This window comes from Colletotrichum gloeosporioides (genome assembly GCF_011800055.1).
Source record: "Colletotrichum gloeosporioides strain Lc1 chromosome Unknown consensus_17, whole genome shotgun sequence".
Taxonomy (NCBI): domain Eukaryota; kingdom Fungi; phylum Ascomycota; class Sordariomycetes; order Glomerellales; family Glomerellaceae; genus Colletotrichum; species Colletotrichum gloeosporioides.
In genome coordinates this window covers 2002604-2028024 of record NW_025544662.1, presented here as the reverse complement: position 1 = coordinate 2028024, position 25421 = coordinate 2002604, and the positions used below count along the sequence as shown (strand labels likewise).

General features: G+C 55.2%; 6 protein-coding genes across 6 annotated transcripts; 3 read left to right on the top strand and 3 right to left on the bottom strand.

Annotated features, from left to right (window-relative positions):
* Nucleotides 1-5577: 5577 nt before the first annotated feature.
* Nucleotides 5578-7241, top strand: GCG54_00011461 (Isocitrate dehydrogenase [NADP]; the record flags this gene model as incomplete). Its single annotated transcript, XM_045411366.1, has 2 exons — nt 5578-5959; nt 6280-7241. The coding sequence occupies 2 exons, from the start codon at nt 5578-5580 to the stop codon at nt 7239-7241; spliced, it is 1344 nt and encodes a 447-aa protein (XP_045268424.1).
* A 929-nt stretch (nt 7242-8170) lies between these two features.
* On the bottom strand, nt 8171-9450 carry GCG54_00011460 (uncharacterized protein; the record flags this gene model as incomplete). The annotated part of the gene is made up of 2 exons (XM_045411365.1): nt 8171-9143; nt 9218-9450. The coding sequence occupies 2 exons, from the start codon at nt 9448-9450 to the stop codon at nt 8171-8173; spliced, it is 1206 nt and encodes a 401-aa protein (XP_045268423.1).
* Nucleotides 9451-10158: 708 nt separating this feature from the next.
* On the top strand, nt 10159-11190 carry GCG54_00011459 (UPF0160 protein MYG1; the record flags this gene model as incomplete). The annotated part of the gene is made up of 1 exon (XM_045411364.1): nt 10159-11190. The coding sequence occupies one exon, from the start codon at nt 10159-10161 to the stop codon at nt 11188-11190; it is 1032 nt and encodes a 343-aa protein (XP_045268422.1).
* Nucleotides 11191-11956: 766 nt separating this feature from the next.
* GCG54_00011458 (mRNA stability protein) lies at nt 11957-12558 on the bottom strand (the record flags this gene model as incomplete). Its single annotated transcript, XM_045411363.1, has 2 exons — nt 11957-12373; nt 12523-12558. The coding sequence occupies 2 exons, from the start codon at nt 12556-12558 to the stop codon at nt 11957-11959; spliced, it is 453 nt and encodes a 150-aa protein (XP_045268421.1).
* Nucleotides 12559-15640: 3082 nt separating this feature from the next.
* Nucleotides 15641-17209, bottom strand: GCG54_00011457 (putative oxalate decarboxylase; the record flags this gene model as incomplete). Its single annotated transcript, XM_045411362.1, has 7 exons — nt 15641-15872; nt 15901-16022; nt 16078-16423; nt 16472-16533; nt 16620-16718; nt 16779-17014; nt 17068-17209. 7 exons carry the CDS (start codon nt 17207-17209, stop codon nt 15641-15643), a joined length of 1239 nt encoding a protein of 412 aa, XP_045268420.1.
* A 1853-nt stretch (nt 17210-19062) lies between these two features.
* GCG54_00011456 (Neutral ceramidase) lies at nt 19063-24454 on the top strand (the record flags this gene model as incomplete). Its single annotated transcript, XM_045411361.1, has 8 exons — nt 19063-19515; nt 19588-19826; nt 19896-20202; nt 20258-20319; nt 20394-20724; nt 20781-20956; nt 22067-23815; nt 23869-24454. Coding segments are annotated over 8 exons (3903 nt in total), but the record flags the coding sequence as incomplete, so codon positions are not given.
* Nucleotides 24455-25421: the final 967 nt, after the last annotated feature.

Sequence of the window (25421 nt, the reverse complement as noted above, 5' to 3'; positions counted from 1 at the left end):
TGCATTCCTTGGGAATTGGGGATGATGGATTGTCCATCTGATACGACATGGTGGTGGTTTGAAAGGCTCTTGCATATGTGTGGCGCAAGGCATATTCGGGACGATGAGGAGACTCTGGCGAAAAGGGTTGTCTCTCTATCGTTTTTAATATGGGGCTGCGAAGGGACCTTTTTTGTTTCCGTGTCCCTCGCATTCAGCGGAGCCCTGTGGGGCGGCCAGGGAGGGGTGCAGTTCATCAGTCATCATCATCATCATCCTCACGGATACGATGACGGCTCACCTTCTTCAGGCTTTCACACCCCCTGGCCTGGGGGAGAGGAGATTTTTTCTTTACGACAACGGCTATTACAACAACCGTAGGTTGGTGCTGCAAATAGCCGTAGACATTAACGATTTCTATGATTCGACGGCAGACATACAAATAAGAGGAGGAGAACGCAATACTCGGTAATAATAGAGAGATACCCTGTTTGGGAAAATACACATGAGCGTTCTCAATGACATGCCTGCACCGCATCCCGCCCTAGCGACACTACACCGCATCACACAGATGCCCCAGATCGGGCATACGCAGCACATAATTCCACCTCGCCCTTGAATTTTTTACAGGCAGAACACACTCATTGACGGGCGAGCACGAGGAAGGAAGGGACATGGGGTGGCGGGAGCGGGAGAGGCTAAGCAAGACAGAGAGACTCTCGAGGTGAGCCCATGTTCTGTACAACACACGCCCCCTCCCCCTCCATTAGCCAAAAACGCCAGAAACGGCCTCGCTTCCGTCGCGGAAGGAATCGCACGCAAAAAGGCTGTACTGTATTTTTTCGCCGTGTCAGAAGCTTTAATTTCACCAGTACCGCGCCTTAAGCATCTGACGAGAGATTGTTATGTGATTCCCTGTTTGGGCCGTGTGACGGGGGGTGAGGAGGAAGGGGCTCAGCCACAGAGTAGGTACGGTACGCAGTACACCTTGCCTCGAGAGAGACGTCGTCGAGGTAAGGTGTCGGAGGGGGACGGAATCGGTACGCCGGCGGCGGTATTTCCGTTGGGCGTGTCTGGTTTGAACATGTTTCATGAATATGACTTGGTCTACCGCTCTCTACCGTTAGGCTGAACACCTTGGGGAAGCATGGTTTGATTTGCAAGATACACGCCATTTCTGACGATCGACCGCAGAAACAGCCTCGTGGGATTGGGCAGGGCATATTCAGTCGTCGCAGGTCTTTTTGATTGGGTTGTTTGTTCCGGCTTTAATATCCATGAACCCGTGTTGAAACATTTCTTGGTGGGATGGGGAAGAAGGAAGCACGTGGGGATTATGTTTTCATTTTAGAGAACGCTGCCTGAGCCTGTGGAGAAATGAAGAGAAAGAGAGAGGCGGTGGCTCATCACGAAAAGGTCAACAAAATCGACAGACTATCGCATTTGCTCGTATGTACGAATATGTGCTTGGGTGTAGGTAATAGTTGGAAGGGGCGCTTGGCGCAGTTGTTGTCTATCCAATCTGAGGGAATGCTGCAGTCCGTGTGTAACCATGACATGGTCCCGTTTGGCGCACACCACACACACACACACACACACAACACACCCTGGTCACGTCAACTTTTTTTCAGCTGGGCGGCGATCATTGAATCTTGTCACTGCCGCTAGTCTGAGCTCCTGGTTGTACTTGGCCTTTTAGGAAAGAAGAGTTCAAAAAACGGTTTGCCCAGCGATGTTGAGATGTGACTCCGGAGGAATTATCAGCCATGAGGCTTCCAGATTTGTGGCTCGAGGTGAGGGAAAAGAGCATCGGCATGCTCAAGGGAAGGATTCATTCTCCTTGACTGGTGATTACGCATTTTTCCCTGAATGGTGAATTGGCACGATGTCGGTGATGAGGGGGAGATGTAGGCGCACGGCACGGCGAGGCGCCTTGCGCTCCTCGGCGCTTCTGCGCGAGAGAGAAGCAGAGAGGTGTAACAAGAGAACGGCGGCAAGGAGGTCGTTTATGCGTATTAGAGGCGCTGGCTCCATGGTAATCGTCATAAGGCGGTGATGGATGCCAGTCCATGTACTATAGAAGGGAAAGGGTTTGTATGCTACTGAACGACAGTGACGCAGGTCAAAGTAGACTCTCTGACTAGGCAGGCCAGCGCGCTAGCGTGTCGAGATACGGGCGGCGGGGAAGGGGTAACGAACCTCTCACATCCCCCATTAGTGTTTGGCCTCTCTTTCGTGTGCCGTATTCTGGGATCTTTTGGCGAGCTAGCGCGGGATTTGCGGGTGGGATGGGCTTCCTTGATTGCTGTGCAGTAGATGGACGAGCTATGCTGTGTTTGGGTCAGATTCGGGGGTTTGTTTTCTCGTGTGTGAATGACGATGCTGTCTGTGAACATCATGTCATGAGATGGAAGAGAGAGAGGATGAATGTCTCGCCGATTTGATGTTAGCCTTCTGGCAGGCAAGGCAGGATCGGATTGGGGGGACATAGAGGTACAAACGGTAGTGTGAAGATCACCAAGCGGCACACGCAGGAGTCGGATGCAGGATGACCGAAGTTGACCGACTTTCCCGGCCGAGCTGGCCGCAAGCGACCGTCCGACGTGACCTCAAAAGACCAAGCCCCTGCCGCCCCTCCGCCGAGCCGAGTCGCTAAGAAAACCAGGAATAAGGAAAAATAGGGCTGAAGCATGCGAGTGCGAGTGTGAGTGTTTTGAGTGTGAGTTGAGAGGTTCGTTTTCTTGCGTGTCTCAGACATGGCAAATGATCTGACTGGGCAGAGATGCGCAGCACTACCTTACGGCGGCGTGATTGTGTCGTTCGGCGTGTTTCTTGCTCCTCCGCCGAGAGTACTCGGGGCTGGGCGGCCATTGTTGCACCCTGCTGGGCTGAGGAAGACGCAGGCCGTGGTGCACGTTGTTGGACCTTCTTTTCGGCGCCGTGGACACACTCCGTCTGACCTCGGTAACACCCTGTCTTCTCATCCGTCCGCAATCGTTCCTGCCCCCTCTCGTCCGAGACTAAACCAGAGTCAGATGGAATAGATGCACGGTATCTCTATTTACGGGACGTTGTACAGGGCTTAGGGTGTGCGGGTGCGTATTAAGTTACCGCATCTGTTGTATCGCATCGCATCGCATCGCAGGCCTGGGCTGGCAGGCTGGTATTACATACATGAGCGACCCCCCCTGGAGGATGAGGATGAGACCGTGTCACTGACGTTTACACCTGTGCGGTCGTATCGTGCTGCGCTGGCAAGACATGGACGGAGTCATTGGCGAAGACGGTGTTGACGGTGATAGTGATGGCCCGACTATCAATGGACGCGTGCGGAGCGGAGCGTCTGGCCTACGTACCTCATCAGCAGCGCACATATGTACGATGGCCCGCGGGATGCGAAAAGCCCGCGGTGGTGTACGTTGGCTAGGTATGTATTCCTTTTAGGAGAAGATGAGGCTTGGCTCTTTTTCGTGCAACCAAACACTGTCCGCCTAGAGCTCACCGCTCTGACGTGCGGTCGAACGTCTGGGTATTCTGCCTTGCCAAGCTTTACATTAGATAAGCCGCAGCTTAAGTAAGACCTGGCGCTCAGCTGGCCGCCGGGTATGCTGTGTGTAACCTCGGTGATCTCGGTGGTTTCGGTGGGATTTTCCCTTTGCGCTTCTCGCCAGGTTCGCTGCTCGCGGGAATCGGGGGCGCGGGTGTGTGAGCGGCACCGAGATCGGAGGAGTGAAGCTGGACGGCCCCGCTTCCTTGGGCGGGAAAAAGCAGTCATAGTGGGGTTCTTCTTGCTGGCTGTGGATTCAAAAGTTGGTTTCAGCGAGCCTTTTCTGTATCTGGGCGGCTTTGCTGGACATGATTTTATTGTCAATTATTGTGTAAGTGCTTTGGGAGTTATCGAGGGAGCTCCAGAGGGGCAGGAGATGTTGCGAACGGGTGGATTGAGTGCCATAGAGTGAACCGTTGGACCTTGGGTATCCTTGAGAAGAGGGGTTGACGGCTGGACGAACGGGTAGTTGGACGAGGAGGCTGGGTTAAGTCCCGGCTGTGCGCTCCGGTGGTTTCTTGTCGGCAGTCGAGGCCTCGCAGAATGCATAACGTGATCGAGCATAAAAACTTCTTAGGAGAAGACATGCGCAAAATCAAGATGCTCTGATCAATGCCTTGGAGAGACGCTTCGACAGCTTTCCCCGCACGAAGCTCTGGCAACATGTGGGGGAGGAAAGACCACCACATCAGGACATTTTATCATGTACCGCACCAGAAATGACATGGGAGGGTTGCTCTCGTCCAGTCGTCCTTGTTAACCCTTCCAATCACAGTCATTGCCTGCATTCCTCCAATGACGATGTTGATTTGGCCGCAAACAGAGCGGCGAGGGGTTCCGTTGTAGCAGAGGTCACGGCCTAGAAGCGCCTGAGACACTGCTTGACATGGTACCTCACCTTAGGTAGCTAGGACCCTGCCACTGCCACATGCTCTGCAGCACAGACTGGCGTGATCAGTTTGCTTTGCTTGTCGTCCGCTGCAGAAAAAACTGTTCTGTTGCAGAAGATTGACCTTCTTCATGCATCGGGGTAGCGTGACGCCAGGCTGTTGCTCGCCATGAGCGCGAATTACCACAAGAGAAGGGAAAAAAAACTCTCTCAAGAGCTAGAAGAGTCAGCTTTAGCTCAGGCCCAAAAGCCGATATAGGATCACAAAAGGCTCCATCAGAGTCATTTAGGTCGCGAGCAGTGGCCGAAGAGAGGTCCGAGGTGAAGAGACAAGCAAGCCCCCGTTGTCTCGCCGCCAGGTCAAGGTCGACGAGGAGGGGCCGATGTTATCCATTGATGCCAACCCAAGTCGCGGTACTCGAAAAGGCCGCAATTGCACCCAGCAGAATGCGAGAATCTGCCGCATAATTCCGCGCAAGTTGCTGGAGCTCTTGTAGTACCTCTACTTTGCTCGCCGCCCACTCACCGGTCCCCGGAACACTTTCCTGTGACGATCTCGGCTCGGCTACCCTCCCGCTCTCGCTCGCTCTTCGCCCTCTCTCTCTCTCGATACCTGGTCCAAGGTATTTTTTTCGTGGTGCTTGACTCTTGCTTTGGCAGGTTTCAATTGCAACCGGCCATCCTTTTTCCCTCTTCCGCTCCTCGCCTCCTTCTCCTCATCAACGTCCCGGTCTCCTCCAAGTGGTTTGCTGTCAATTGCCTTTTGCTTGTCGCAAACTTCCCCTCCTCCAACTCCAACAAAACCACCGCACTCTTAATTTTTTTAGTGTCTTGTCGTGGCTTCGCGATCGTCAGCGTTAGTTTTCTAGACCCAGCCGTCTCTGCTCCCGCGCCTGACACTCTTCACGCATCAAGCAAGCAGCAGCAGCATCCTGCAGCAAGCCAACAGCTCCGGAAGCCAGTCATCTTGTTGCATCGTTTCCCCTCCTTCCCGTCCGCCGCCACCCGGAATCAGACTACTACCCGGTACCCAGCAGTTCAGTAACCGCGGCTCTTCAGAGAACCACCCCTTCCCCGCGACCGACCGACAAGAGCCGAGAAAAAAAATAAGGGAACCCCTCATAACAAAAACCCCGCGATACACACAAAAACCGCCGCCATCATGAACGCAGCCCGCTTCCTCCGCCGTCCCGCAACCTTCGCCCTCCGGCCCTCCTTCGTCGTCCCCAACTCCTCCTTCTCCGCATTCAACATTGCCCGCACAATGGCTACCGCCGCCAAGATCAAGGTCAAGAACCCCGTCGTCGAGCTCGACGGCGACGAGATGACCCGCATCATCTGGCAGACCATCAAGGACAAGTTCATCCACCCCTACCTCGACATCGACCTCAAGTACTACGACCTCGGCCTGCCCTACCGTGACGAGACCAACGACAAGGTCACCCTCGACGCCGCCGAGGCCATCAAGAAGTACTCCGTCGGTGTCAAGTGCGCCACCATCACCCCCGATGAGGCCCGTGTCAAGGAGTTCAACCTGAAGCAGAGTGAGTACACCTGAACGTATCCGCCTCCGTCACTTTCCTCTCCCCTTCATGCGCCGGCGTTATGGCTGCGTGACTCTGCAAGCAATTGCGGTTCTCCGGCCCCCAACCCCGAGATACTTGTCTCAGTGCCGCCGCCGCCGCCTGCTCCCCGCATTCCGGGCGTTGCGCCGGTAGCTGCATAAAGTTTTCCGGCGCGAGCTCCCGCATGGCAGATGCAGCCCCGGCCCCTCCCGTTCTCCCCGATGCCCTTAGAGTTGTAACCCCATGGCAAAAGTAAACGTACCTCCCTCGTAGACTAACACAATGACCCCTCTCCGCAGTGTGGCTCTCCCCCAACGGCACCATCCGCAACCACCTCGGCGGTACCGTCTTCCGCGAGCCCATCGTCATCCCCCGCGTTCCCCGTCTGGTCCCCGGCTGGAAGAAGCCCATCGTCATCGGCCGCCACGCCTTCGGCGACCAGTACCGCGCCAAGGATGCCGTCCTCCCCGGCCCCGGCACCCTGAAGATGGTCTACACCCCCGAGGGCGGCGAGCCCCAGGAGATCGAGGTCTACAAGTTCAAGGAGGGCGGCGGCGTCGCCCAGACCCAGTACAACACTGACGAGTCCATCACCGGCTTCGCCCACGCGTCCTTCAAGCTCGCCATCCAGAAGGGCCTGCCCCTGTACATGTCCACCAAGAACACCATCCTCAAGAAGTACGACGGCCGCTTCAAGGACATCTTCCAGGAGCTCTACGACACTCAGTACAAGGCCGAGTTCGAGGCCAAGGGCATCTGGTACGAGCACCGCCTCATCGACGACATGGTCGCCCAGATGGTCAAGAGCTCCGGCGGCTACATCATGGCGCTCAAGAACTACGACGGCGACGTCCAGTCCGACATCGTCGCCCAGGGCTTCGGCTCCCTCGGCCTCATGACCTCCGTCCTCATCACGCCCGACGGCAAGACCTTCGAGTCCGAGGCCGCCCACGGCACCGTCACCCGCCACTTCCGCGAGCACCAGAAGGGCAAGGAGACCTCCACCAACCCCATCGCCTCCATCTTCGCCTGGACCCGCGGCCTCATCCAGCGCGGCAAGCTCGACGACACCCCCGAGCTCGTCGCCTTCGCCGAGTCCCTCGAGAAGGCCTGCGTCGACACCGTCGACGTCGACGGCATCATGACCAAGGACCTGGCCCTCGCCTGCGGCAAGACCGCCCGCGAGGACTACGTCACCACCAACGAGTACCTCGACGCCGTCGAGCGCCGCATGAAGAACATCCTCAAGCAGAAGCTGTAAAGTGCCTTCCAGACTTAGAGCGCGGCCGTTACACGTGTGATCTCCGACGAAAATTTGAGGAGGCATACGATGAAGGGCAGGGTTTAGACTAGACCCTTGACAACTGTAGAAAGAAGAAAAGAGAAGGGAAGTGCCGCCTACGGCCTCTGTACCTATGGGCTTTAACGACATTGGGTATTTCTGTTTTGCGCGGTTTGAAGCAGAAACATGAGCAAACGGCATGGGCATACAGGCATCTTAGTGTGTGCGGATTGTATTTCTCGTTTTATTTCTCGTTTTATTTGATATCACATCTGTTTAGCATTTACTTGCGAGGACAGAACGGAGGGCGGGGGAGAGAGTGAGAACAACCTTGGGGGCCATCTGTACATAGGGAAGCGCCCAGTGGTCAATAACGAAACCAACCAATTTTTTGAACACAATCTGGCTGGTAGTCCACTATGTGAGTGTCGAAGAAGATGGCGAAGCACAAAGAAAAAGGTGTCATTTGATTTGCTGCCTTGCCTAATTTACCCCTTGCGAGAAAATGCTCCCGCGATGAATTTCCGTGACGCCTGCCCTGCCTACTACCTGCATGCCCGCCCTACAATCGAGCTCTGCGAGGCTCAGGGCTCCCACCCGCCGCACAGCCAGCCCACCACGAAAACACGTACATGCCGTCGTCTCCTAGTTCTACCTTCGGGAGCACTGATTCTCCCCTGATTGATTTAGTGTATGATGTACAAGTCTAGAAAATAGGCGATTGCGACGAACCGACAAAGAAAAAGAAGAGGAAAAAAAAGACTTTTCGCGCCAACCAATAGTGCTCCTACAACGCGGCAAAGTAGCTATCGCACATCCATCGCACCATGTAAACTTCGAGGTCTTCGCAGCCATGATCGCCTCAGTAGTGACGGAGCTCGGCCAGCCTTCGAAACGTAAGAGCCCCTCTAGTCGTCCAGGGCTGTGCTCTTACGCCCTCTCTTTGATACTGTGGGAGTTCCGGCGTCGGCTCCCTCGCTCTTGCGCTTCTTCTTGGCCGGACGTCCTACAGACCCCCTAGGCCTGTAGCCGCCGTCATCGTCGTCCTTGGCGGCTGCGCGCTTCCTCTTGCCGCGGCCGGTGACCGGCGTGGCAACGGCAACGTCGTCGTCATCCTCTTCCATGGCTTCCCACGCCTCAGCGGCCTCACGCATAGCTGCAGCACGCTCGGCGGCGATGGCAGCCTTCTCCGCCGCCCTCTCGGCGGCCTTCTCTGCGCGGGACGCCGCGAGGGAGGCGCGCTTGCCGCCGCGAGAACCGCGTCCGCCTCGGCTGCCCTCGCCCCTGGCGCCGCCGCGTCGTCTGCGACCGTCGGTCTGCGGTGTCTCGACTGCGTGCTCTTCGTCCCCTACGGCTGCGGCGGCGGCGTTCTCGGCGTCTTGCAGGAACGTCTTGGGTGCGTGCTTACGAAGCCAGTTGTAAACGCTCGTAGGGTTCTTCATGGCGATGCTTTGGGACAGCGCGTGTGGATTGGCTTCCGGCAGGGGCACGTTCGTTCGGGCCGACGGGGCGAGGGTCGGGAGGAGGTGCTCCGGGTCGATGCGCCTGTCGACATCATAGAGGTAGTCGTCAATGTCGTCTGGAGTGAGGAAGGCTGGGGTGTGCGATACTCCGGGGGCGGGCTCCATGTCTGCTACGACGGAGGGGGAGTGCTCCTTTGCTTGAACATAGGTTGAGTGAGGAACGTCCTTGAGAAGGACCGTGAGAGACTTCGTCGGCTTGTTGAGCTCGTCGGTATCGGCGGCCTCGACAGCGATAGCCTCGTCGACGTCGAGCGGGGAATACGGCACATCTTTGGGTGGTGGCTGGGCGATGTCGACGCGTTTGTCGAAGGGAATCTGTGCTGAGGAGTTCATGTCCATGAGCAGATCAAGGATGCGACTGGTAAGAGAAAAGTCAATGCATTGTCGAAAGATTCAGGGGGAAGGCCGTTGATGGCATTTCTGGTGGCTCACTCGTTCTCGATGGCGATTTGCTTTGCAGTAGCGAGCGCTTTCGACTCTTGACGATGCAGCTCCTCGCAATCGTGCATCTTCTGGTCGAACGTGATGCGCATCTTGCGGTACTTCTTCTTCCACGACTTATACGTCGTCTTCCCGTCGCCTGCCCGTCCGTCGTCGGAGTCGTTGTGTTCGTCCTTGACGTCGCGGGCGACGCTGCCATTCGCGTCTTCCATTGCGGCAGGCATGGTGAGTGCGTGTGAGGGTTTTCGAATGCTCGTTCCGCAGGGAAGTAATCAATCGCGACGGCCGAGATGAATGGAGTTTTCGTCGATTGGAATGTGAAAAGGAAAGTGGGCGAGCTACGCTTCAAAAGTTATGGTCGTGCTCATCGGATACTGATGGGGCTCGCTGTTGTTGATGACATTGATGGATAGTTGCAATGGTGTACGGGCGACGTGACCAGAGTTGCGTTGGGGGTTTCCACGGGCGCGCGGATGCAGGGCGAGGCTGCGATCGGTCCTGGCAACTTCTCTCCAGTAGGAGCTTGGGAAAAGCGTCAGTGTCGCTGATACGCCGACAGTGGCGTGGTGATAAGAAATGTCCATCTTGCTTGTGATTGGTGTGGCTTGAGCTGGGGTTGGGGAGTGTGGCTATCACATCTCAAAACTTCACATTTTGCCTTCCACGATCCATCACAACCATCTTTTCAACAACAATCCACAGCTTGGCTTTCTTTTGTAAACCCAAGACTACGATTCCCACGATATCCAGGGTTAACGAAGAAAAAGATTCTTTTCAGAGATACCCAAACAGTTGAGAAAAATTGAGCTGGCACTCTGATAGCGAACGAGCTTTCCTCACCCACAAATCTACCCCTCAGCTGCATGTTCCGCAGCTTTTTCAGAACTAGCAACCCTTTACGAATGGCTGAAAACGCTGCAAAGAGACTCAAGATGTCGCCCGTCACCATCGGCACCCACAACGGCCACTTCCACGCCGACGAGGCCTTGGCCGTGCACATGCTGCGCCTGCTGCCCACGTACAAGGACTCGAACCTGGTTCGTACCCGCGACCCCAAGCTTCTCGAGACCTGCCACACCGTCGTCGACGTCGGCGGCGAGTACGACGACGGCAAGAAGCGCTACGACCACCACCAGCGCGGCTTCACCACCACCTTCCCCGGCAAGGCGACCAAGCTCTCCTCCGCCGGCCTCGTCTTCATGCACTTCGGCAAGGCCATCATCGCCCAGAAGCTCAGTGAGGGCGCCGAGACCCCCGTTTCCGAGGACAGCCCCGAGGTCGAGCTCCTGTACAACAAGCTGTACGAGAGCTTCGTCGAGGCCCTCGACGCCCACGACAACGGCATCTCCGTCTACGACCCCAAGGCCGTCGCCGCCGCCGGCCTCGAGAAGCGCTTCAGCGAGGGCGCCTTCACCCTCGGCTCCGTCGTCGGCCGCCTGAACCCCAACTGGAACGACCCCGTCCCCTCCGACCCTGTCGAGGCCCAGCGCCTGGAGGACGAGCGCTTCGCCAAGGCGAGCCGCCGCATCGGCGAGGAGTTTGACGCCGACCTCGACTACTACGCCAAGGCGTGGCTGCCCGCCCGCGCCGTCGTGCAGGCCGCCTTTGAGAAGCGCACGCAGTACGACCCCCAGGGCCGCGTGCTGGTTCTCGAGGGCCAGAGTGCCCCCTGGAAGGACCACCTCTACTCCCTTGAGGGCGGAAACCCGTCCGTCGTGTACGTCCTCTACCCGGAGAAGCCCGCCCCTGATGCCAAGTGGCGTGTGCAGGCAGTTCCGGTCACCAAGGACTCTTTCGAGAGCCGCAAGCCTCTGCCCGAGGCGTGGCGCGGATTCAGAGACGAGGAGCTCGATGGCATCACTGGTATTCCCGGGGGTGTCTTTGTCCACGCTGCTGGCTTCATTGGTGGAAACAAGACTTTTGATGGTGCCAAGGATATGGCCATCAAGGCGTTGGATCTGTAAAAAAGGTCTTCAAGACGGATTGGCCACTGGGAGGAAGGATATTGGGACATGGGACGGCGCATGGCATCAGAAAAAAGTGTCTTCTGCTTATCAATACATCGGGATCCCATCAATGCCTGCTTCTTGATGTTCGATAACTGTTTGTGACCTGCTGTCTGTGCATGGTATGATATTAACACGGGCGTGACCTGACTAGAAAGTATTCGCACTTTCGTTGGTCCCACTGGGATGACCGGGGACCGCGTGGGTTTAAGGTAGCCATCGGAGTGCTCGCAGGCGAAACAACCCTGTACGACGACCTAGTGCCCTTCCACAACTCATGAACGAACCGGTTGAACGGCGGAGGCCATATGCCTGTTGACACGAATTCTCGATTTGGCTGCTTTGATGTATCGTTCTCTTCCTCCGCTTCAGCCCTTTACACATGTACGGAAAGTCAGACTTCCTGGTAGTCCCGCGCGGAGCGGGAAAGACGGTCAGGGGCGCGGCGTAATACCGCCAGCGCCCCAGCCGTCCATCCATGACAGACAAGCCGACGACATAAGTCCACCTCCACCCAACAACCGATTGTGCTTGGTTTCGCACCCATTCCAACGCCGAGGAGTTTCATGAAAAGATCAACACTTCATCATAACATCGTAGTAGAAATCCAACTCCCCGACAAACACCCAATTTGCCTCCGGGGAGTTTCCGATAAACACCCGTACAAAACCTGGGGTAACAAGACAGAGAAAGGACAGCGGACTAAGGCACTCGGGCAGACCCCTCATCTTCGGATGGGGATGGCCTCGGTCTTTGCAGCGCCGTCAATAACTGGCGTGCTGTTCTCGTTGTTCTTGTTCTCAGCCTCATCGGCGCTGGTCTCTCGGTTGAGGAAGCTGGACTCCTTCACGGGGCTGCCGGCTTGGGCTCCGCTGGGAACGTTGGAGTGATGCTTGGCGCCGTTGTTGAGGGAGGAGGAGGAGTTGTTCACAGGGCTCGAGAGGTGAGGGATGTTCTCGGGGACGGGGTGCTGGCTGCCTACAGCACCAGTATCGACGCTGTCGCCCTTGCCGGCCTTGGACATGGCATAGTCGCCCGAGTCGAAGTACTTGCGCTCCTTCAAGTGCTTGGCGAAGTGATCGGAGCGGGAGGGGAGCTTGCCGTAGAGGCGGAAGAGACGTTGCTCCTCGGGAGAGAGGGACTGTGAAAAATACGGTCAGCGGGCGATATTATTTCACAGGCTGCGGTTCATCGAGTGGCCGATTGTGTGCGTTGTGATGCAATCGCGGGCTTCGTCGTCAAGGTGGGGGCCATTGGGTAGGAAAGAGGGCGTGGCTGGTGCCAACATACCGAGACGTCGATCTTGTTCTTCTGAAGAGGGTTCATTTTGACGGCAGAAGTCGCTTTCGGGCTTTGGTGTATGAGAAGTATTGGGGCTCGGTAACGAGGGATTTGACAGCTTCTCAGGTTACGAAGAAGAAGAGCCGCGGGAAAGACGATCGAAGGAGGAGGACGTTGATGTAGACGGAAGTGGGATGCAGTGCGAATGTGACGGGACTTGGAGGTGCAGTGGGTTGGTAAGGCGGCGGGTGCGTCCTGTGCTGGTGGTTTTTAGCGGGGCCCCTTTCTTTTTGGAGAGGAGGGGAACGGCATCCGTCAGTGTAGGTAGGCCATTGGCTGGCGGGTGGACACAGTGAAGTCAATCTGGTTCGCCCTTCGCTGGTGAAGGCGGAACGGGTAGAGGCAGGGGTACGTACCTTTTCTGGCGAAGTATCGCTCTATCAGTCAGGTCGCCTGGAGATGCGGGCGGTGAAATTCAAAGTCGCCGCTGGAGTTGGAGAATGCTTAGAAGGGAAGTTTACAGACAGCGATGTGAACAGGTGGGCAAGACACTTATGCGACAAGAGTTGCCTTCTGGAGTAAACAGACACAACAAGGTGAGCAGAAATTCGCATGACCATTGGGGTCAGGATTTCGGCGGTTTTTGATTGCTAACTATAGACTGGGAAAATTCGGTTTCATCTGGTGGTTCCCGTGGAACGCAGAAAGCATAGCCATGTCCTGGACAGGAGACGAAAGGGTCCAGCAGGCCGAGGGGCAGGCCTGGATCCAGGAGCCGGGAAAGGAGGGGAGGCAAGGCAAGGCAAGGCAAACAGCCACTCCATCCCGTCGTCGTCGTCGCCGTAGCCGTAGCCACTGCTGCGACCTAGTGGTTGCATGAATGTTTACCGTCCGTGTTATTGCTACCTGGAGTCGTTTCCCTGCTCTCGGTTCCCAGTCACCAATTACCAGCTCACGGCTGGCTGTCTGGCCGACCTTTCTTTGCCCTGTCTTGCTTTTGCATCGCACATCCAGGTATTGTTGTTGTGGTTGCTGCTGCTGCTGCTGCTGCTGCTGCTCCCTTGAAGCCCAACGCGTTGCTCTGTTGCGTCAATGCATCAGACCCCAACGACTCCAATTCTCTGGCTGGGCTTTGGGGCTGGATGACACACGAACAACGGGGCTTTAGGGAAGACAGGACCCTGGTTTGTTAGCCCGAGACTTGGGGGCCGTCCATTGGCTGCGGATGCAGCGAGCTGGGGTTTCCTTCCGGCTCGAGACATGGCTCACCTTGCGGATGGCTCTGACTGCTTGCTGGAAGTCCCCATCGTCTTTCTAACGGTGCTGTCCTGACCTGACCTGGCCTGAGTCTTTACTTTCTCGGTCCATCATCTGTTTGCATCCTCCCCATTGGTCTGAGATGCTTTCCGCAAGGCATTTTGTCTGAGCAACAGCAACAACAACACAAACACGCGCGCTCACGACTCATTCTTTGGCCAATGTCGCGCTTCAATGGGCCGTTTGCTCTTCTTCTTCTCGACCGATGCCAGCAAGTCCCCGGCCATTGGCACCGCGACGTTCCGTCCTGCCGGAAACCTTCCAGTTGGTCACTTGACCACCAGGCCCCCGTCCCCAACGGGAAAGGATGAGCTGCGTTCTCGGGACTAGTTGCAGTTCGCATCTGCCATTCTGTTTGGACAACTCCCACACTGCCACAGACGAAATGCGACGCCCTTCTCGGATCAGCCAAACAGCTTTCGCTGGCCCCCACCGAGACACAGGATTCCAAGAAGGATTCCAAGATTTCGCACGTTGATTCTCTTGTCCTTCCCTGAAGATCCTCAGGGTCTTGAGTGACTGCAATGGCCACCCGATCTACATGGCCTTGATGCCGGACACTCGTTGGGCCCATTTGGGCCGTCCGTGGTACCTGCGGCTGCCCCGCGGCTCGCATATCCGGGAACGCTATCATGGCCACACCCAAGCTCCGAGCCCTCACCTTCACCATGCCAAACGTCCACTCGACTGGTGTCACTTCTTATCAGCATTTACCTGGATGATGGCACTCACAGGTGCGACGGCTGGTCGAAGGAGGGGATGATCCCCAACGCTGATATGGCACCTAAACCCCCAAGTGACGTAAAACGGCCATCCCTGCCGTGCCACGGTGGAGAATGGTCAAACGACGAAACCACCTCAGAGCTCGTCGACTTACAAGTGTGTCCTGCTAGACACCATCAACCGGCCTCCAAGACTTTGCAAACGCCCTCGGTCAATGCTATCTTCCCCCGCATTCCGCCCCCAAGGTGGTCTCGACTTGTTGCCCTCTCATGATGCGCAGGGAGCAAGTGCCGCTCGTCACAACCTCGATGAACGGGGGGCAGCCTAGCCTACCATTCAGCTTTCTTTTCTTTCTCTCCCACTCACACCACCTTCAGTCGCAAAAGTCAGACTGCCGTCCTCGCCGAGGCCACCCCATGAAGCACGAGGAAGCACAAGAAACTTCGTAGCGATGGTAGCCGGGGCTCTTTTCATGTCTTCCCGCACTCAATGGGATGCTTCTGCTACCCTTCTTTCCGTCCATGGCTCCATCTGCCGCCGCAAGACTACGACCATCATACGATCCCGCGTGGTTGGTGTTGCACAGTCAAGACTTGACAGCCGTCAGTCCCCTGCTGGCTCGGCGGCGTGCCCACGCTTGGCCTAACGCCGCTAGCCGCTGATAGAGTTTCCCGCTCCGGTCCCCAGGGTAGCCTGCATGCGCATGCTGCCATCCTACCGAAGCCCGCCATTCCCGTCTCGTCTGGCCTCAAAAGCAGAGTTGGAGCTGGAGATGCGTTCGGATTCTTGGGGGACAGCATGCCTTTTTCACTCCCGGCCGAGGCCCCGTTCGTTGTTGATACCCCGCTTATCAGCCTTCGTTGCATGCATGTACAAGCGCCAGACATGAATCGTTGGATTACCATCCTGACCTCGTGATGATGGTCATCGCTTACACGCATTCGCGAACTGTCACAGCAGATACGTCCCATGAATTAAGTATTAAGCTGCTACCAACAAGCATTACATGGCCTGCGCCGTCTCAAGAAGAATCGTCACACCGAGCTTTCCGAGAAACTATCCCTGTCTGCACCCGTCACCGAATGGTCTAGATCAGTATCTGCTTCTCCTTCTTCAACTGCTGGACAAACTCAATCGGAACCTTGAGGGTCTGAGCTACAATCTCCGGCGGCGTCAGGGCGAGCCACTGGGTGAGAGGAACGTCGGCGACCCTGTCTGATTTGTACAGCTCGATCCACACGAGATCTTCCGTGTCGGAGGTGTTCTCGATGTAGTGTCTGCCGGGAATCTCCTTCGTCAGTAACGGAATCCGGCACACTCTGCTACGGAAAAGCGGGGCTGACTCACCCGGAGTTGTCGGGAAAAGCGGCCGTGTCTCCCGCGGAGAAGTCAAACGTCCGCGCCGCTGCGTTGCCGATGAAGACGGTGGCACGGCCCTCGCCCTTGTGGAAGTACAGCCACTCTTCGGCCTGGAAGGCTGTTAGAAATTCAAGTTCCGAGTCCCGGACAAGTGTGCGCCCTTACGTTTGGGTGCCAGTGGAGCTCTCTCAAACCTCCCGGCTTTAAAGTGACAAACGTTGCGGCGATGGTCTTGCTGATGGGAAAGTTGGTCGAGTCTATCTTTCTGAACTCGCCGCCGTTGCCGGGCACCACTTCCGCTGGATGTTCCAGGGTGCGATACACGAACGAGCTGTTGCCTGAAAGGTAGCCATTGGCACCGGCAGTCACGTTCTGGGTGGCGATGGTGCCGTTGAAGATGTATGGGTTGGTGGACGGCAACTTCTCAAAGACCGAAGGGTCGACGCCAAAGTTCTTGGCCAAGATATCTCGAGGGGTGTGAGCAAGCCAGTCGACGATGTTGAATGTTGTGCTTTTGCAATGTCAGCAGATCCGTCCCTTGTAGTGAGGGAGTACGCACCCGATCTTGTCAAAGTCAGCCTCGTCAAACGCAAGCAGGTACTCGTTCTCATCGTCGAGCCCCTGAATTGTGTGTGGCAACCCCTTCGGAAAGTACTGTTATCATCATGTGAGCAAACATCCAAGCATAGAGGATCGAGTGTGAATACCCAGATATCTCCATAGTTCAGCTTCTCAGCTTGGTACCTGCCATTCTCATCGACTGCCGACACAAGCACGGAGCCGGAGTAGACGATGCCCCATTCTGCCTGTCCGCCATGCAATGTCAACACATCGTTCCGCACGGGAAGATAGTGGGATGGACATACCACTTTGTGCCAGTGAAGCTCTCTAATGGCCCCCTTTCTGAGATGCTGCTGGGCAGCTGCAATGTCATGGCTCTGGGGCAGATCCTGGATGACCTGCTCGCGGACCCAGCCTCCGTTGAGGATCCGGGTCTTGGAGTCGGAGAATCTCCACTTGAGGTTGGGCACCACGCCATTGTCGGTTGGCTGCTGGCCGAGATTGTCGGGGTTATCTCTGTCGACTTGGTTGTTGGTGCCGCCTGTGCTCTCCCGTGTCAGTGAGGTATTCGAGGTATTCGAGAAGGCAACATACCAAGGATCGGGCCTCCCTTGCCGTTGGCGTCGATGGGCTGGCCGACGTTAAACTGCGCGTCTCGCTTCTCGTTCTGGGGTGCCGCGTTGGTGCTCGAGGCGATCGCTGCGAGGCCCAGCAGGGAAGCTTGGAGGAGTCTCATGATGAGCGGTACAACGAGTGACTGAAAGCCGGCGTAAAGACACGACTGGCAACTGTTTATGCCAGAGTCGAGTGACGTTCAAAGAAAGGGAGGATTGCCCTCGTCTCAGCATTGCCTTTATACAACCACAACTTCCACGGCCGTCCGTCTATGAATCTGTTATTACACAGCATACCCGCGCCAGCGATGGCGGAATGCCACACGGCGCATCACGTTCAAGCCAAGCCATGGCGTCTTGCAACTCGGCAGCAGCAGGTCTGCAGCATTGTGCCTCTCGCAATGACGACATTGAACTATTGATGCTACCTGGTAATTTTGAGTCGCCAATATCTCTTTCGCGCTGCAGCTCTAGCTCCGAGATCGTCAAGAGTTTTGTCTTTGAACGAGGAATTTTGGTTGTGTTGACCCCGGCCATTCGACATTTCTCCGAAGATCACGACATCGAAGGAAAGCGTGGGGGGAGGGGGAGGTTGCTTGAGGGCTGCACCTGCACCGGTCAGGCGCGCCGATCGCTATGGGGCCGGATCGTGTTAGCTTGGAAAGCTTAGTTTGACCGGTAATTTTGTTTCGTTTCTTGGCTTACATGAATTTTGGGGTGGGGGTGCCTGTTGTTGTTCCTCTCGTTTTTGATGTTGTTGAGGTGTGTTTGAGTACCACGTGCTTTTCACGACCCAAGAGGCGTCGGTCAACACATGCATTGCAAAGGTCATCCTGCCACTGTCTTCGAGAGGTCGCCCATTTGAACTGTGGCTATACTCTACCTTACCATTGTCGTCGTTGTCGTCGTCGTCCTCCTCCTCGCCGCTATTATTGTCATTACTTCTACCATCGTCTTTGATCGGGGCCATCGAGTACTAGTATCCATGTGGGAAAATCAGGCGGTCTCTTTTTCAAATTGTATAAGTCACTTGGTTTCGTCTTGGATTCTGATAAAAATAATAAAAACGACCGTTTTAGTAAATCATTGTCAGTAGGGTGCGTTTGAGCGCGAAGATAAATATTACGTCCAAACGTTACCGTGCTGTCCAAAATTCAAGTATCTCTTCTTGCGCTTGATTCGACAACATCGAATCATCGTACTCAAGGACATGGTATTGATCAAAGCAGGTTGCCTCAGTCTCCCTTGTCTCTCAGCCTCGATCTAGATAGTAAGTTGCCGCTACAGACCCTGACTCTTTCAAGAGTCTACGATTCGTGGGGCATGATGCCATCCCACGCTATTGGAATCACCAACCAACCTAAGCATATTCCTCTTTATCTCATAGGCATTGATCGACATCCTCATCTTAGTCCAAAATCTTTCTAATTCTGCTTCTTTTTAGCCATAAAATCGATCATGCGCGTGACTACCGGCTAACGCTGGCCGACGATCCTTCCTGCTCTTGTCTTTGGTGATCACCGCGAATACCAGGGGCTTGGGACCTTGTGTGTAAGTCCACTGCCGAATTGAGACAATTCTGTGTTCAGGTCTTCTTTTTGGGCATCTTGGCATCTTCGGAAGTCAGACTTACCGCTGTTGGTCACGATGGCGACATCTCCAAACCTCCTTCTGGCGGTGTCTATTGCGGCTGTGATATTGCGATGAACATCGTCAGAATGTTTTGGAAAAGTCACTTTCAGCCATGTGCCGTACTGCGCGGCTAGATGGATTACAACTCTGAATATCGCGACCAAAAAGGTCTCTTCGTCTTCGACGGCGCGGATGAGGAGCTTTATTGGCTTCATGATGCGATTCCCAAGGGAGGTTGGAGGTTTTGCTCGGCACGGCAGATTACAAGCAGAAGAAATCACGAGTTTTGAACATAATGGACAATTAGGTATAAGAAGCATATGAGTTTTCTCTTTCTTGAAAGACCCAGATCAGCATCACCAGGCAGACTTCGCCGGCCCTCTTCAATCAAGCAAGCATTCCCCGTCTGTCGTCTCCGTCTGTCACCTCCGTCGGTCGTCTTCGTCTGACATCTCCGTCTGTCACCATGCTCTCCAAGCTTTCATTTGCAGCGCTCGCGAGCGTCTTGCTCTCTCCCGTAGCGGGAGGGCCTGTCAACGCCAACGATCACTCCCCCGCCAGCAAGAGATCTCCACTCGGACTCAGTCTGCCTCCTTTGATCCCCTCCATCCCAGGCGTTACGGAACCTCTTGCTTCCAACGCGCCGCCCCTTCCTATTCTCCAGATCCCCACGCCTCCCATCGATAGCCCCCCTTTCACGGGTGCCAACATCAAGCCCAAGAAGATTGGGTACTTCTGGACCGGAGCAGGTGACAACATTCACAAGGACTTCCTGGTAACTGCGAGTCTGGACGACGTGCGTGACGCCCATATTCTCCCCTGTCCGATGTGTGAGGGTTTGAAAGTATTGACTGGTTTGGGCGTTTAGGATACTTTTGGGCAAATCATCACTGTCACGGATGTCCCTACCAGTGGCAACTCGCCTCATCACTTGGGAAGCTCACTCGACGGCAAGACCCTCATCGGAGGTGGACTTCTCTCACTGTTGAAGACCCAGGATACGGCTTTCTACTTTGACGTGTCGAACCCGTATGCTCCCAAGTTTAAGAAGTCCAACCGTGCTCTTTTGAGCTCTATTGTGGACGAGATCAGAGCTAAGCCTGAGGGGTAAGTATCTTTCCACATGATTCGTCCCTTCTCATCGGTACTCCCGCGACAAGTGACTGACTAGTTTAGTGGATTTTTTATCACCTACATGGGCAGCGCAGTGGGCACCTCACCTGGTCGTCTCGTCGAGACGAACGCCGAGGGAGATATCATTCACGAGTGGCCTGAGGATGTTGCTGGCACGCTGAACATTCTCGGCGAGCAGTTCAGCCCCCACGGTCTGGCTGTTGACTTCAATAAGGGCATCATCTTGACCTCTGACTTTGTTGTTCCCATCACGATCCTCAAGCCGACCCTGGGTATTCAGAAGGCTAGCACCCTGAGATTGTGGAACTTGTCTGACCGGACGATCATTTCGACCATCACCATCCCTAACGTGAGCCCCTTTTAGTCGAGGATCTCGGAATTCAGACTGATGCACCTTTTTCCAGGGACTCGGCATCCAAGATGTGAAGTTCATCCCAGGTAACCCCGAAAGCGCTGCCATCGCAACGTAAGTCTCCCGCAAGCTGTCTCCGCACAAAGCTGTCTCCGCACAAAGCTGTTACTAACAACCTCTCCTGCCAGCGCCGTCGGCCCAGGTCAAGTCTGGATCATCTACCCCTTCCGCCGCGACTCGTCCGGCAAGCAGGGCGTCGCCGAGCTACTGTACGACCTCGGCTCTAAGGCGAAGGACTCCCTGGCTATCTACTCGGACATCAGCGACGACGGCAAGCTGGCGTACTTCACCATCACCCTCGGCAACCACGTCGCAGCGCTCGACATCTCGGACCTGAACAACGTCAAGAGGCTCGACGACCCGAACGAGACGCAGCCCATCATCGGGCCGCACTACGTCAAGATCAGCCCCGACAAGAAGAACCTGCTGGTTACCGGATACTTTGTCCAGGGCGGCGATGTGAGTGGCTCTCCAATCATATCCGATGGACTTTTGGCTGACCTTGTCTGAAACAGATTTCAATTGTCAACACCCCTGGAGACTACAAGGGCCACTGGATTGACATCCTTCCCAACGGAGGTCTCAGCTTCAACAGAACGATCGATTTCGAGAGCATCTTCACCCGCGACCGTGGTGGTGCTCGGCCTCATTCATCCGTCATTTTCGACCTTACCGATCCCGAGAACCCCAAGTACTACTGAAGGGATAACGACGGATTGATGTGGCAGTGTAGTGGTGACATACAGCTCTGATCTGACTATGGAGAATGTGACTTTGTTGTTGCCTCGTTGCTGAACCTTCTATTTCCCTGTTGATAGTATCCCTAATGCTCTGATAGTCCTTGCTTAATTGGTGTTATTGAGACCACCTATCTTTTTTGTGTCTTTGTGAACATGTATCCCATGTTTGAACATACTCGAAGCTTATATAGTCGATCAAAGTAGAAGTAGTAATGACAGCAGAGCTGACAACGACGACTATACTAGAGACGACGATAGCAGACGACGATAGCAGACGACGATAGCAGACGACGATAGCAGACGATGATAGCAGACGACGATAGCAGACGACAACGATGAAGTTGAGACGACAAAGACGGCAGAGACGACGACGACCGTAGATACCATGGCAATGGCAGAGGCGTTGTAATAAGTAGGGACCAAACTAATAGACTCTCGCGCGTCTGTAGTGTTCACCGGCGCAGCCAATCATCGCACATCGATTGAAAGGGCCCTCATAAGCAAATGATTCAAAACGTGGTGCTCTAGGGCGTTCGGACTGAGGCCATCGCGACGGGCGACATCCTCGAGAGGATTGAGCCGGGCCCGGTCTGAGAGGTACGTTGTCCAGGTTGTTTACTGCTCCTACCATACAGTTGAGCTTCCGTAGTATTCATCACCCCAATTCACGGGCTTGGCAGGTGTGGGTGGATGCAGCTTCCTCATCCAATATTGTGCCGGGAGCTGATGCAGCAAGAAGCAGCGACGTCGGGTTAAGCGTTTGTGCTCCACAGGGCAATCTGGCAGTGCCCGAATGCCGCTGCGCGCTAGCACTAACAATTTTCATCACAGGCAACCTCAGTGGGAAAGTGCGTCATTGGCCCGCGCATCCCCCAAGACATGGACTCAAGTCCGGCCGACACTTCCGTGTCGCACAATGATCCCTCCGCACGTTCACGTTGAGCTGAACGCTCAGACCCTTGCATCCCGTAATCCGTTTCTTCCATCCAACTTCACTTCGTTTCCCCATGTTTGAGTGACACTACACCTTCACATCGGCAGTGACTCAAAATGCCGGCAAGACAGAGCTTGGATAAGAGCCCGGCCGTTCCGGCGGCTGTTGCCTCCACAGCTTCCCCAGGGAAGAAATGCTCACGAAGTTCCTTATTATCCCGGCTTTGGGTAGTTTTTTCCTTTTTGGTCATTGTCAACTTCATCTTGCAGACCTACCTCTTTTTCGGCAGTTCGAAACGGCTTCCTGGCAAGCTCGACACTGCAAACGTGGATGCAGACAATGATGTTTACCTTCTTGGCGCTGGTCGCGCAGACATTACCGGTCCGGTTGTGGAAATCAACATGATGGGATATGCAGACCCCAAACAGCTTGGAACCGGCCTTCGCCAGAGGCTCTACGCCCGGGCTTTCATCGTCGGAAGCGTCGATCAACCGGATGATCGATTCATCTACGTCGTTCTAGACACACAGTCCGGGGACACCGCGGTCCGGTATGGCGTTTTGCATGGCCTTGCAGACCTTGGCTATGAGTATTCCATGTACGGCCATCACAATCTAGCTCTCACCGGAACACACTCCCACTCTGGACCTGGTGCTTGGCTCAACTATCTTCTGCCACAAATCACCAGCAAGGGCTTCGACAAGCAGAGCTATCGTGCCATTGTTGACGGTACTTTGCTCGCCATCAAGCGTGCCCACGAGAGCTTGGTGCCTGGCCATCTCACCGTTGGAACTACGAAGGTCAAGGGCGCCAACATTAACCGAAGCTTGTATGCGTACATGGCAAATCCTGAGGAGGAACGTGCCAAGTACAATACCAGTGCCGAAGAAGACGGATCTGTTGAGAAGGACTTGACATTGCTGAAGTTCCAAAGAGCATCTGACGGCAAGAGCCTTGCCGTTTTGACGTGGTTTCCTACGCACGGCACGTCGATGCTCGGCAACAACACTCTGATTTCGGGAGACAACAAAGGCGTGGCAGCTTGGCTCTTTGAGAAAAGTGTCCGTGGGCAAGATCACGTAACGTCGAACTTCATCGCCGGCTTCTCCCAGGCCAATATGGGGGATGTCAGTCCAAACGTTCTCGGCGCCTGGTGCGAAGATGGCAGCGGTTCGCAATGCGACTTCAAGACCAGCACCTGCGGTGACGGCCGGAGCCAGAAGTGTCACGCCCGAGGCCCGTTCTTCCGAGAGAAGGATAACGGAGCCAAGTCCTGCTACGAAATAGGCAGAAGACAATTCGATGCCGCCAGGAGACTGTATGACGAAATGGGTGACAATGCTCAGCGAGTACGCGGATCGTGGGTCAAATCGTTCCACACTTTCCACAATATGTCCGAGTTCCAGTTCGAGCTCCCCAATGGCACCGAGGTGCGGACTTGTCCTGCGGCACTTGGATACTCATTCGCGGCCGGAACCTCTGACGGGCCTGGCGCGTTCGACTTTACCCAGCACGATTCGAACTCTTCAAACACATCCCCATTGTGGAAGGTCGTTTCTGGCTTGCTGAAAGCCCCGACCCAAGATCAACTTGCTTGTCATTCTCCTAAGCCAATCCTGCTGGACGTGGGCGAGGTTTTTAACCCGTACCAGTGGACACCCAACATTGTTGATATCCAAGCTTTCCGAGTCGGCCAGTTGGTCATCATTGTCAGTCCAGGCGAGGCATCAACCATGGCGGGACGTCGTTGGAAAGATGCCGTCAGGGCTGAGGCCGAATCATTGTTCAGTGACGAAACAGCAGTCAAACCTATTGTGGTAATCGGTGGACCGGCGAACAGCTATACCCACTACATCACAACTCAACAGGAATATGGGTAAGTGTGGGATGTCATGACATGTTGTCCGCTACTGCTAACGATTTCCACAGCATTCAAAGATACGAAGGTGCATCAACGTTGTATGGACCTTATACGTTGGACGCGTACATCAATCGCACTCTGACGTACCTGCCCACGCTGGGCGCCTCGTCTGCAAAGGCTCCGCCGTCGCACGCCGGGCGCCCATACCCTCCGGACAATAGCGACCGTTCCTTGAGCTTCATTACTGGTGTTGTCCGCGACGGCACACCAGTCTTCCGCAGTTTCGGTGACGTGAAGAAGGACGTGGAACAGAAGTATTCGATTGGCGATGTGGTGCGTGCCACATTTGTCGGAGCCAATCCCCGGAACAACCTGCGTCTTGAAGGAACCTACGCTGCTGTCGAGCGTCTCGTCATCGATGTTGGCGGCATTAAGAAATGGGACACTGTACGAGACGACCAGGACTGGAGTCTGATATTCCACTGGAAGCGAACGAGTGATCTCCTGGCTACCAGCGAGGTGGAGATTACGTGGGAGACGGAGGAGGATGTGGAAGCAGGGACATATCGCTTCCGGTATTATGGCGACTCCAAGTCGTTGGGCGGCACAATCACCAGCTTCGAAGGGGTTAGCGGGCAATTTGAACTGCATTGAGGGCGGTTGCTTTGGGCGTTGGTTTAATTATGGTACTGGATGGGGGCTTTGATACCCTGCATTTCTTTTTTCGGGCGGGAGCATGGCAGGACTAGAAATCACAGATTGTATGACTGACGAGGCATTGATTTACGAGACGTAGAATTACTTTCCTGCGTCGACAATCGAGAAGAGACGGAATACGGTAACCACATCGCCGCAATGGCACGAGTGACCACTTGTTTTTTCTTGGTTCGCGAGGCCGGTCTCAGTCGAGACAAGCTGTGCCGCGGTCCTGCGTCGGGCAGTGCCGAGACATGTACTCGGAAATTGAGAGGTTGAGTTGACGTGCATGCGCCTTCTTTGTCCCCTCGGCGAATCAAGTTGTACGTCTATGTCCACCGTCACCGAGGTGGCGCTTCTGGAACCCACCTACGGATAGAGCTTTTAGAACTGCGTTCTCGGTCGTCTCGTGTCTCTCGTTTATCGGATCCTTGGGAGGACAAGAACGTCGAGCCCTGCTCATGCGGGGAGAAAAGCAGTTCGGTCGCTGGCAAACCTTGCCTACCGCGGCAAGCGTGGAGATTTTGACTCCCTGAGGATGCATGGGCGTGAACTCCCGCCGCCAATGGGGAATCGCCGCGCCCTCTGTGACGCGCCCCACTTGATGGATCCGCCCCGCCGGGAACCAACTGGCGGACCTGGGAGTGTTACACATTGGTGGGCGTTTACTGCAGGGCAGCACTCTTCCCAAGAGTCTCTGATTCATCAAGTTGTCATTGTCGATGCATGTTTGCTATCTGTTGGTCTGCTCGTTTCTTGTTTTCAGAAGTACAACAGGCTATCTGCTGCCGGGAACCGTTTACCGCCTCGAGGAACCTTTCATCTGACCAAAGTCGAAGTCTGTTGATCTGAGACTTGACAGGGGATAATTCCCAGCGGTGTGCAGATTGGAGAGAACAGTTTGTTCTACGCCCCGACCTATCAT